This window comes from Python bivittatus, unplaced genomic scaffold, assembly GCF_059951505.1.
Source record: "Python bivittatus isolate LINGU-HERP-01145 unplaced genomic scaffold, Pbiv_v1 ctg000410_np1212, whole genome shotgun sequence".
NCBI classification, from domain to species: domain Eukaryota; kingdom Metazoa; phylum Chordata; class Lepidosauria; order Squamata; family Pythonidae; genus Python; species Python bivittatus.
In genome coordinates this window covers 3296744-3309343 of record NW_028277067.1, presented here as the reverse complement: position 1 = coordinate 3309343, position 12600 = coordinate 3296744, and the positions used below count along the sequence as shown (strand labels likewise).

The window sequence follows — 12600 nt, the reverse complement described above, 5'->3', positions numbered from 1 at the left end:
CTGAGCATCATCAGCATACTGATGATACTTTACCCCGCACAGACAGATGACCTCACCCAGCAGTTTCATGTAGATGTTACAAGAGTGGGGAGAGAGTCAGGCCCTGTGGCACCCCACAAAGCAGAGATTTCATACTTCTCGTTGGCATATTGTGCACACTTCTTTGCAAGTTCACATCTTTTTTTCTTATGTCCTTTTACCACACATTCTGTTAGGAGAATAATCTACCTTCTAATACTTTTACACACTGGACTTTCATCCTGTGGTTTTACTTTCATTCTAATTCCTTTCACTTTTTTCCTTTCTTCCATCCCCATTCTCAATGTTACCAAAAAAACCCCATTGTCCCTTCCATTTTTTCTTATCACTGTTGTATACATCAATCATTGTCTCAATCTTACATCATAATCTATCAAATTAATCATGCTTTTTGATTCATTATTTTTTTATGTATGCACTGGAACAGATCTTGGGAAGGGTACAGTTTTTTCTATGAGGTTGAGCATTAACAGAGAAGCACAGCTCCTGGCCTATGCTCTTTGACATCTCGGGGCTGAGTGCATCCATACCATCCTTCTCATAAAGAATGAATAAACTGGTTAGTCTGGAGGAAGCCATCTCCAAAGATACCTTATTTATGCCTAAACCATATATTCAGGACAAACCTTTCTCTAAACATATACTAGGTACCATTCTCATTCACTCTAGTGTCTGAATGGTTAAATAACCTTTTTGTACTCTCTTGTCTCATTCCCACCCATCCATTCATGTCACCTAAAAATAATTTTCCTCCTTGATCACATTAATTCAGAATGCTCCACAATTTTTCATGAAACTCATCTCTGGTTCTTCCATTGTCACCAATCACTAGAGCATAACAATGCAACTACAACAAATGTATGAATTTCTTCCTTCATCCAGGTGCATATAATCTAGATGATAAAAGGCCTTGATCAAGGAACAGTATACTCCTACCTAGGGTGGGTGTTATCTTTCAATGACTTTTCTGCTTTAGGAGGAACATACTTGCAGCAAAGAGGTAGGAAGGGACACCCAGCCAAATCAGCCAAATCCACCCTAATAGTCAACAGGGCAATAGATGGCACAGCCAGATCATCAAAGCAGAACTTGTCAACAAGTTTAATTTTTCTAGGTTAGGGTTTCCAGATATCTGAACAGGCAAAGGAATATGGATAATTGGAAAGAAAGACAAATGGGGGGGGGGAGGACACACTGTTTAATATTTGTATTTACATTCATTGGAAAGGAAGGGATTACAAGTGAGTAAACAGGCACACAATGGGAATACACATTGAGAGGAATATCCTAGCCCAGCTGTTTGCCTAGCCAAGCAGGTTAGGAGGCAAAAGCCTTCAGCAGGTAACTGATTAAGGTCTTGTCAATTTCAGGCAGCTAGAGCAAGGGGCTGAGGGTACTAATGAACTAATTAAGGTCACAGCAGAGCTTGTTAACTTGCCATTAGCACTTATTAGGGAAGAAAGCTGCTCAGGAAGAGATAACTTACTGGATACTCAAAAAGCCAGACAATATTTGATTTTAAGGCTATGCTTGCCAGACGAGGACCTGAGGATAAAAACTAGAACATGCACTTCTTGTGCCGGACATCTGGCAACCCCAAGTAAGGTTAACAGTAGCAAAGGTGTGCAAGTCATCCCAAAAATCAATAACTGAAGACCAGTTAACAAAGGCTTAGAAGATAAGGATGAATAAGCAAACTGCAATGATACATAGTACCACAATAAAAGTAAATGGCATCCTTAGAAACCTTGGACAAATCAGGCACTGTTGGGCAGTTTATGCGTGGATTGAAGCAGATATGCTCCACCCACACAAAGACTCAGATCAGGTGGGTTTAACCCATACACAGGTCTGGATCATGCATAATCCAGCACAGGTATTCCATAGTGGGAAACAGTGGAAAAAAGAAAGCTGGTAGTGCAGAGCAATAGAGAAAGTGGGTGAGTATGGGATAAGAAGGCATGCACCAGCAAAGTAGGGTATAAAATTTAGTTCTCGTGCAATCATACATAATGTACTTATTACAGTTGATAATGGCCTGATGCAGTATCTCCTGTCCAAAAGTGATTCATTACTCTTTATACAGAATTGGTGGGGAAAAAAAGCAAAAGAAATTTACCTAAACCTTTGTGCCCTAGCAATATATTCTGTAGTGTTTTGCCCTGTAAGCTGAGAGTAAAGACCTTCACTACCAAGCCTCATGGCTGAAAACTTACATTGTTTGATTTTCTTGCTGTTTCTTCATCCTATTTTTTAACAGTTGGTCTAGAAAACTCAGGAGCTCGTACCTCCCTTGTACAATACTGATTGGTCCTACTAGGGTAAATAAAGATAGAATCCCACTATTAAATTGTTTAAAATATAGCACAGAAACCTTCTCATACACTAAAAATCATAATTAAGAAGATCCAAAATAAAAGGTAAAGATTACTGTACTTAGACATTCTGCTTCCAAGAGTAAGGGAAACATAGTCATTTTCCATTAATACTGTATCACTACCACCTATAGATTCATGGCAACATTGTGTGATATGCTTAAAGGCCAAGGATCCTCCCAAGTCTCAGAAGCTGCTTTTTGGGGAGTGGGGATACTGGCCTGAAATAAGAATGATCTGCTGCTTTGAAATAACCTTTGAATCTCTGTCATGGAAGTCTCTCTCTTAATTCACCCAAGATTCTACCCTTAAACTCATGATAAGAACGAAAAAAGATCTCCTTGAATTTTTATTCAACCAAGTGATAAACCCATTACAACATTTAATGGAGCAAAAATGAGCATGGTGATTTTGGCAGCATGGGAAAGCAAATATAAAATAAGCAATGATGTCTGAAATCCTCCTTACAAATCTATAACATCTTTAAAAAAATCTGATCTTAAAAACTCTTCCTATTTTCATATCACTAAGTAAACTGGTGGAAATCTCCATGCTCTCTTTATGGGTTTTTTAAAGCATTTGCTTTGCATGATTGCAGGATCCGCTTGTTTTTACATTATGCTTGCCTAGTTCTTATGGTGAAGGTACCAATGCAGGAGGCAATGAGGGGTTTGGTTTACCAGCCAGTGTCACAGAGCCTGACTTAGGGCTAAGAAAGAGTGACTGGCCCAAGGTGACCCAGATGGCTTCTGTGCCTAAGGGAGGACTAGAATCCAGATCTTCCTGCTCCCTAGTTTAGCACTTTAACTGCTACACCATATTGGTTCTCCCTCTACACTCTCTCACATGAGACTAATTTTTTGGGTCTATTTTAAACTGGATTGAGATCTGGCTTCTGCAATAAAATAAACTTTATCACTCAGTGGGACTTCAGTGCAATGCAAACCTTTTGTTCCCTTGATTTCTTGGGACTTAACCATAGTAGCCTTCTAGAACATTTGTCTGAGCTAGATGTTAGCAGGACTGCTTTTTATAATAATTATAATAATTAGGTGGCACTATCAAAAGGTACTACTAGATAAATACTTGGTATCTTTGTTTCAGTATTCTCATGGTGCTTAATGGTTCCATATGGCTGAGTGAGTTAACGTGCGTTTGGCAGACACTTTGCCACTGTAATGCACTGAATAGAAATCAGCAGATTAAGAATCATTTCAGAATAGACAGAGGCACTGTTAGTTCCTTAATCTGAATGTGTGGGATTTAATCATTTCAAAGACTGTTAACTTTCAAACAATTAAGACTATAACTTGTGTCTCTTGGATCCATTATTGCCACCAGAGGCTTAAGTAGGTTCTATGGCACAGAGCATTTTACCAGCTTAGAATATTTGTATCTAACAAATGTATCAGGAGATGGCTAGAGTTCTGTGCTGTGGTAACCTCCTATTTGGATAATTATGATAGACTTCAGGTCTAAGGAATCTATGTTGTTGTTTTTTAATTAAAATCTTTTAAGCGCAGAGATGGACACAACTGATATTAAACTAATCTTAGTTATTTTTATGTGAAAATGAATTAAGCTCATAGCTTATCCACAAAAAAAATCAACTGCTTGTTTGAAGCTTCATTTCAAAAGTATAACTGAGAGTGGAGAGGAGTCAGAAATCTGCAATAAACCTCCCAACATCCTACTAATAAACAAGCTAAAGTAGACCCATCTACTTTTCAACCACCCTTTTTGTAAAATAATACTGAGTGGTAATATAAATGAACTAAAGTCTTCAGGATGAGATAAATTACATCCTAGGGTACTAAAGAAACTACCAGAAGTGACTGCAGACTGACTGACTGTAATCTATGAGAACTCCTGGAGAACTTGCAAGGCCCCCATACACTAGAGGAGAGCAAATATTGTCCTTTTCTTCAAAAAAGGGGAGAACCTGGGAAATTGCAGACTTGTCAACCTGATGTCTTCACTGGGCAAGGTCCTCAGATTATTACATATTTGTGAGCACTCAGATAAGATTCCAGCAATTAACAAAGTCAGAATGGGTCTGTCAGAAACAATTAATGGCAGACTTGCCTTTATTTCCTTTCTTAACAGTACTAGTTAAGGGGAATGCTATAGGCATAGTATATTTCTGTAGAACCAGCAAAGCATTCCACAAAGTCTCATACAATATCCTCATTAATAAAATGGTAAAATATGTGGTAAAATATAGGGTAGGTGACAAATTGTTAGATAGATTTCTAACTGGCTGAATGACTCTACTCAGAGGACTCCTAAATGACTCCCCATCAACTTGATAAGTACTATCAAGCAGAGTACCACAGCACTCTGTCTTGGGTCCTCTGCTATTCAACATTTTTATTAATGACCTGGATGAAGAGGTTGAGGAAATGATTATTAAATTTGTAAGTTACATAAAAGAAAAGTGGTTAACACTTTAGAAGACTGAAAAAATCTAGATAAGCTTGAACAGTAGGTCAAAATTAACAGGGTAAAATTTTATGGGGAAATGTAAATTTCTGCATCTCAGGAGGAAACAAATGAAAGTCACAAATGAAAGGGGGAAACCTAGCTTGGCATATAATATAATACATACGAAAAGGATCTGGGTCTTCTAGCAGAACACAGGTCGAATATAGCCAACAGTGTGATGAAGCCATTAAGAACACAGACTCTAAATACAGTAGAGTCTTGCTTATTCGACATAAATGGGCCGGTAGAACGTCGGATAAGCGAAAATGTCGGATAACACACAGTAACGATTGAGTGTGGTTAAAAAAAAAACAAAAACCGAACCACTGCGCCTGTTGCAATTGATTTTTGCGTTGCGGTGCCGCACCGTCAGGAGCAACAAGAAAGAGTACACTCAGGCTCGCAAGCAAGCGGCACACTTTTCTCGTCACCGATTTATGCGTGTTGTTTTTTTTAGGGGCGTTGGATAAGACAGAATGTTGGATAAGTGAAGGTCGGTTAAACGAGACTCTACTGTAATGGGAAATAATTGTCTCATTCTATTCTGTCTCTATCAAGTCCCACTTGGAATACTGCTCTGGACACAGCAGTCTAAAATGAGCATTGATAAACTGAAACAAATTCTGTCAAGCTGGAGACTAGAAACCAAGTTCTAAAAGGAATGGTAAAAGGAAATGCCCATTTTTAGTCTGCTTAAAATAAGTTTCAGATATCTATAGGGTTGTCATACTACTGAGGAAGTACTCATCTACTAGAGAGGGCAGGTCTAGAACCAATGAGTCGCAGTTACAGAGAAAGAGACTTGAGCTAGATATTAGGATGAATTTAATGACAGTAAAACTTGTCAATCACTGGAACAGGCTGTCTTATAAAGTGGCAGCTCTACTGTATGTGACAATTCATTCTGAAAATTTGGAGAATGCCTGTTAGAAAGCAGAATTTTTGGAGGATTATAAAATGCTGTTTGATATTTTAATTCTTTTGGCATTTATTAATGGAATTTTAGCTGTATTTTTTATTTTGTTAATGTGGCCCTTTACCTTCTACAAATTGCACAGGCCTGTTTATGATTAAAAAGGGCCAGTCCCGATTATATTGCTACTGGAGATACAACTCCAACAGACCATCAACGCATATGGCTCAGGCATGTCCCATTATTATCATATCCATTATTATCATATTTATGGCTGAAATCAACAGGGTTGGTAATGTGACTTTGGATCAATTTCTGTGTGTGAAAGATGAGTGTATACATCTTGACTATATCCCTGTTATTTGACATAATCTCCCCATCTAATAAAATGTTACCAAATCCACACAGAAGTGTACACGTAATTAGTCAACTGGCCGTGCACATAACTAACCTTAGCAACACCTGCTCCAGTAAACCTGGCCTCCAACAGTTCCTGCCGTCGTGGATCCAGGCTATGCAATTCTTCCATCATATCTGCTAATAAAGAAAACAGAACACTGTAAGAATAGCCAATGCCATCAAAATTAATAATGCCATCTTCATCTTCAAATCTTTATTACGGTCAAAGACCATCATAATGCCATAATTGGATCACTCTTCTAATTACTGAATTAATATTAATTTGGTTACACAACTACCCACAAGGGCTTTTTCATGGTCCAAGTATTATTTTATAGTGATACCACTAGAAGAGACATATCAAAGTAGCATTTGTATTTCTATAATGTTAAACATTCATTTGTTCAGGTTTAGTTAGTGCATGTGTTTATATACATTATACACAACAATAAGAATATGGTACAATTACCGTCTCTGTTTAATGAACATAATTACACTGGATTTATCAAGTTCAGTCATGGTTCACTTACCTATGGTTTATTGAATAAACAACCATTGGCTGGATTCGCTCAACATGCTAAGCCAAAAGCCATGTTATAAACCTCAACAGCTGACACAGCATGTTAAAACAAAACAAACTATCTTAGTCTAAAAGTGCCTTAAATCTCCTTTCCTATAGCAAAAAACTATAGATCAGCATTTTCTCCTCCAGAACTGTCAACACTGTGGTCTCCAACAGGCCTCTATCTTTTGTGTTATATATAGTTTAGTTATATCCAATATCACTAAAATCCTTTACATTAGAATTATTCTAATAGGCAAGCATATGTTTACTTCCCATTAGGAAATAAAGGATGGAGATCTATTGGACTCCAACTGCAGACCAATGGTGTTAAAAAAAATGGTATAGAAAAAGGAGGCTTAAAGTATTACAGCATTAACTACAGATTTATAGCATAATTGCAGAGAAATGAGTTTATTTTTCAAGAACCATAATGTACTCTAAAATGCCCTCAATGTCCCCTAAAAAAAATGAACCTATCAGATATTCCCCTGCAACAAGAAGGGAGCATTCAGGATCATGCATTTGCATCAATTATTGTTCAATGCTCCATTATTAACCATGCTTCACATCAAACCATAGAAAACATGACTTGTTTTACTATCCAAGATATTCATAAATAGAATAGCCAGCTGCCTTCTGAAGGGACTCCTTTCTGCTATGCTCCTTAGATTCATTGTTCAGAATTAACTGGAAGGGACCAGTTCCAACAACAGGCACACATGCAACCTGATAATGAAACTATATAAGACAGAACTGCAAAGTGACCTTATATGCACAGTAACAATTACATGTTCATAGAAACTCAATTCTTAATCACATTCTCCCCTGAAGCTGAAGTTATCAATACCTGATTTTTGGGAAAAAATTAGAATATAACGAGTATTCCTTCCTTTTATTTTTAAAAATGAGAGATAAATGCAAAGATATTCATAGACAAGATAGTTACCATATGCCCTCCATTATATAATTATTAGTCAACCTCTAAATTTTTAACAGAGTGCAACAGAAATGAGAGCACGAATGGCTAATAAGGAGCATTTACTTTTCATTTTCTATTAATTAATGAAATTCCCGTCAGCTCTACCAGGAATGTATTGCCAGGGTATTAGTGATAGCAGGAGTTCTCGAACTGTATGCACCCTTCATGGGGTTGTCAGCAATTTAGAGGGAGGCACAAACTTTGTTTAAAGCTGCTAAGGCCTATGCAGGCAAAGCTGGAGCACTGTCAAAAGTCACTCCTGCTTTGCTTGGGCAAACCCATAATGGGAGTGGTAGCTAAGCAGGCAGCAGACCCTGGAGTGAATTGTAATCCCTGCTTGCACAGGCAAAGCCCAGAGGAAGTTTTGAGTAATAGTTAAATCCATGGGCCTAGCCATCTGTCAAAATAATCCACCAATGATGAGAGGGTTTTTTAAAAAACTTGTTATTGAGTCTTATTCATAGGGAGTAGCACAATTTCATGTATCATTTTAGGGTACTGTAGTATTGCAAAGTTTAGAGAACATCTTAGTTACAGAACAAGTGGACATGACAGCAAAATTTTGTTTGAACAGTTTCACTGAACAGCTGATGTTAAGCAAAATGGCACAATTGAGAGGTATCAGACTGACTGATTCATATATTTCCAAACATATTATTCCCAGAATTATTTGTTCTACTTTCATTTCCCTGACCAAATGATAAGGCACTGAATCACTCAGCATCTAGCGCATGCTTAGGAGGAATATTCCTGAAGGGCAGGAAATGCCCTTTAGAGAGAAAAAAACATGCACACTGACATCACACCAATTGTTCTCTTTGCTCTCTATTTTGTCCCTAACATCACTTCTCTGGAAGACTACTGTAGAAGAAAACTATCTATGGATGTTGTTAAAGTTCACTGGTCATTAGAAAAACAGGGAGATATTTTTATAATTTGACACAAAGCAGTAAAACAATAGAATACCTAAAGGACTGGGGTTTTTTTCCCATATAAGGTTACTTATTCACTAACACCTTCTGGACAGATTTACCTCTAAGACTGGCCAACATCAGAGCTACATTTGGTCTGGGTTATGGTGTTGTCTGTTTGGAGTTCCCTATCTAAGAAGGCTCACCTCGTCCTGTTGGCATTTGAAATGGTGGATTGAAATTTTGGCCCCCTCTACCAAGCATCTATTATCCTCTCTGTTCTTGTTAGTCTCTCTGTCTGATATTTTATGTTAATTTATTCACTTCAAATATTTTTAATGGAAAGATGGGATACAAACAATTATGAGATAACCATAACAGCATACTACTAGTGATAGTGTAGGGAATATCCAATGAATTTATGGACTGAAGCCTTACAAACTTAGCTACTTATTATCTAAGTTATTTTTTCTGCAAATGATGTAACTTCCAAATAGATGAATTTGAGACCAGAGAACATTTAAATAAATCCTTTCCTAAACTCATGTAGTATCTTATTTTAAAGAGACCTATCAATTATTCCCCTCCACCCCCTCCAGAATTCTGTGAAAAAAAAAATTTGAGAAACTGAAGACAGGGTATGTTTGTAGGATGGGGGTAGGCAGTGTGTTAGTGGAGAAGTGTTCATTTCAGCATTCTCCAGTTTAGTGACCTCCACATGTGCTGGGATTACAACTTCAGATTTCCAGCCAACATACCATACTTTCTAGGAATTTGGGGAGCTGCCACTGTAATACATCTGGAGGGTACCAGGCTGAAGAAAGCTAGCTGATTCATGTTCAAGCACTTATATGAAAACACAATCTCCTTTCAGTTATAAACCTATCAGGTTTTACAATGAGCCATCCAACTTTTTCTGCTTTTTTCATAAGTACTTTTACTGTACTTCCCATTCCATTTCTTATGCTTAATTTCAAAAGATATGCTGCTAACATTCATTTTACCTGATTTCCTAAGATATACCATTCATGTGGCCTACAAATTTCTCATAGGTATTGGCTGACCATAATGGTAATACAATACAGTACTGTACAAGCTAGGCCTTTGAGGCCTATATACCTGTGGGAAACGTCAGGATACTACACTACAATCAAACCATTTTCACTAAGAATATGGGACAGGCACCCTCCCCCCAAATTCTTAACAGGGAGAAGTTACTAAGGGGAGCATCAATTCCTAAAAGTATTGCTCATTCCAAAACTACTCATTGACACTGAAACAGAAATTCATCCATCCTTATTAGAACTCTAGTTAGAAGTGGAGGAAGAGTACCGCCCCTCTTCTTTTGAACCCCTCTTAATTATTTAACAATCCGCCAAAAACCTACCCAAACTTCCAGCTGAAGTGACTCCCACCCTTGCTGGCCTACCCTCCCCTAAGGACGTGGTCGCAGCCATCTCGCTACCCCTTACCCACAGGACACACCCGAATAGCCCCACACTTCTAGGCCAAGATTCAGTCCTTGAAGCTAGGCCCAGACAACCTCTAACGGCACCCCCCGATTCGCTCAAGGGGTGAGTGCGACCCCCCGCCCCTCCCCGAGAAAATAATCGTGGTAACACTAGTCTCCCCCCCGTTTTTACAGGCGCGAGAACAGCTCCCCCCAACCGATCAGAACGTTCCCATAGCAACAACCAGGCGCTTGCGTTCGCCCCCCATAACTCGCCCTCTCCAAGCCCTCAGATGCACCCCTTTTAACTCGGCAATGTAGGCCCGCCCCAAGGCCCGCACGCGGGGCGGCAAATTTGGTCGCCATGCGCACCTATCAGTCTCGTCCCCCCAAATAATATCCCCCTCCCCAATGGATTTTTTTAAACACAATAAGCTCTTCCCTACCCGCGGCCTATAAATACACACGTGTGTGCTGGTATGCCCCCCATAACGTTACCATAGCAACGAGAACCCCATTTCTGAAGCTTAGCGCGGGGGGGGCGCGCACTCCCCTTCCCTCCACTTAGCTACTATCGCAGCGAGCAGGCGAGGGGCCCCGAGGCCTGGACGGTCGAGCAACCCCCTCCCCGCCGGTATCTGCACAGCAATTAAGGCAACGGAGCGCAAGAGGAGAAAAGGCGAAGCCAAGGCCTGCATCCCCCTCCCTTGAAAAAACACGCACATCACCGCCACAGAGGGTTACCTCGGTAGTTGCAGGAGCACCACGTCCCCAACCCCGAGGCCTACGAGGAAGAGCGGAAAGGAGACCGGCCTGCTCACCCGCCCACCAGCCACCGTCTTGATGGCTATGGAGAGAAGTGAGTCCTTTTTCTCTCCCAACAACGTGGGGACGAGGGACGGATTCACGGGACGCGGTCTCACCTGTGGTGGCTCGGCTTCACTCCTAGCTAGCCGGCTGCGGGGCCTTTTTTGCCACAAGGAGAAGATGGTGAGGGAGAGGAGGAGGGACTGTGGGGGGAGAAGCAGCTGCGGCGCCTTCTCAGCAGAGACCGAGAGGAATACAGGCCGCAAAATCCTCGGCCTCGCGTAGACTCTGTGCCCGGCAAAGGTAGCTTCGCTCCCGGGAGGACTGAGGGACTCTTCACCTCCTTTCCCCCAAGGAACAGATTACAGAGGGAAAGGGAGGTGGGTGGGATGGGAGAGGGGGGTACAAAAAAAGGCTAGTCAGGTGTGTGTGGGGGGATTGCAAGTTGCGATCGATGGGGGAGGGGCACCCCCACATTTCACTTTTTCTCCCCCCCTTCTCTACACCCCCCCTTTCCCCCGCCCTTCTTTACTTAGTCATTTTTTTTAAGCCCAGCCCTGGATCGATTGGTGCAAAAAAAAAAAGGGGGGAAAAAGCACTACTTGTGAAAATGCGTATTGTCTCGCGAGATTTGCACGGGTGGGAGGGGGAAGTTGATGTTGGTGAGAAAAGGTTGGGGGAGGGGAGAGGTCAATGCAAGGAGGTGCTAAAAGCATGGGGTGTGGCGATGGGGTTGAGGGAGGGCCTAAAGAATGGGATGTGTGGCTACACGAGCAGCAGTTAAGCCGGTCGATGGACTTAGTGGAATTATTGGGAGGGGAGACGTGTCCCCAGGTCAAAGGAGGAATCAGATTCTTTTCCTTGAGGGTCGAGGCCTGGCCCAGGGGCGCCTTTTTTCGTGGTAGTCGTTGCAAAACAAAGACTCGATCTGTGCATCATAGAGAGAAATCATAAAAGGAGCTTCTGCGGTCGCGAAGGGGCGTGGCAGTGGGTTGTCTTGGCATAGGGGACCCTAAGGTAGGTAGCTGTTTTGATATGGCCGCACTCGGGCCGGGATGCTTCTCCAGAGAGGTGGAGACCGGGAGCACGAAGGGCTTTGGGTATCAGCATGATGAATGCAAACGAGATGTGTGTGCGTTCATAAACTTAAAGGGAACTGTAGCTTTAAGGATATTTTCTCGTTAAGAAAATAAGGTGTACAGTACAGTACTAGTGTTTACCTCTGGGAAGTTACTGTGTAAAACAAAATGGGAAACAATGTCTAACTTCCACATTGAGCTATAGAATGCAGAATATTTGATTAGTTACATAGGAGTCGCTAGGGAAAGCTTAAATGTACATGTCAACTCAAAAATAAACCTTATTGAATGTAATAAAGATTACAGGATTGCAACTGCATTGTAAGGATGGTGGTTTTGCCAGAAGAGAAAGGGAGGAGTCCACTGGAGGTATGCTGTAGTTAGGTGAAAAAAAAAAAATCCTGTCAAAAGCAAGATGATATAATGTACACTGTACAAAGGTAATGAATTCTATTTCTTTGTTTTTTATGTTAGTAAGTTAAACATTTGTGGTTCTCACGTGTCTATTAAAATGAGTAGCAATTGAATCATACACGTGCCTTTTGGGTTTATTCTTTATCTTTGAAAGAATTCCCTTCTTCTAAAACTGATAGTGAGAA

General features: G+C 40.5%; 1 protein-coding gene across 8 annotated transcripts in view; it reads right to left on the bottom strand.

The window, feature by feature from the left end:
- Positions 1 to 11370, bottom strand: part of TLK2 (tousled like kinase 2) — a 57868-nt gene extending 46498 nt beyond the window's left edge. For 2 of the 8 annotated variants that reach the window (XM_015889981.3, XM_015889989.3), the window contains exons 1-2: positions 11039 to 11370; positions 6263 to 6348 (exon numbers count right to left, since the gene is read on the bottom strand). In XM_015889981.3, the coding sequence (XP_015745467.1) occupies positions 6263 to 6343 (81 nt within the window). In that variant the 5' untranslated portion in view covers positions 6344 to 6348; positions 11039 to 11370. Of the gene's footprint in view, positions 1 to 6262; positions 6349 to 6740; positions 6780 to 10613; positions 10731 to 10859; positions 10947 to 11038 lie in introns of those variants that run through there. The other 6 variants (XM_007421742.4, XM_015889983.3, XM_007421743.4 and 3 more) reach the window with 6 other exon arrangements.
- Positions 11371 to 12600: the final 1230 nt, after the last annotated feature.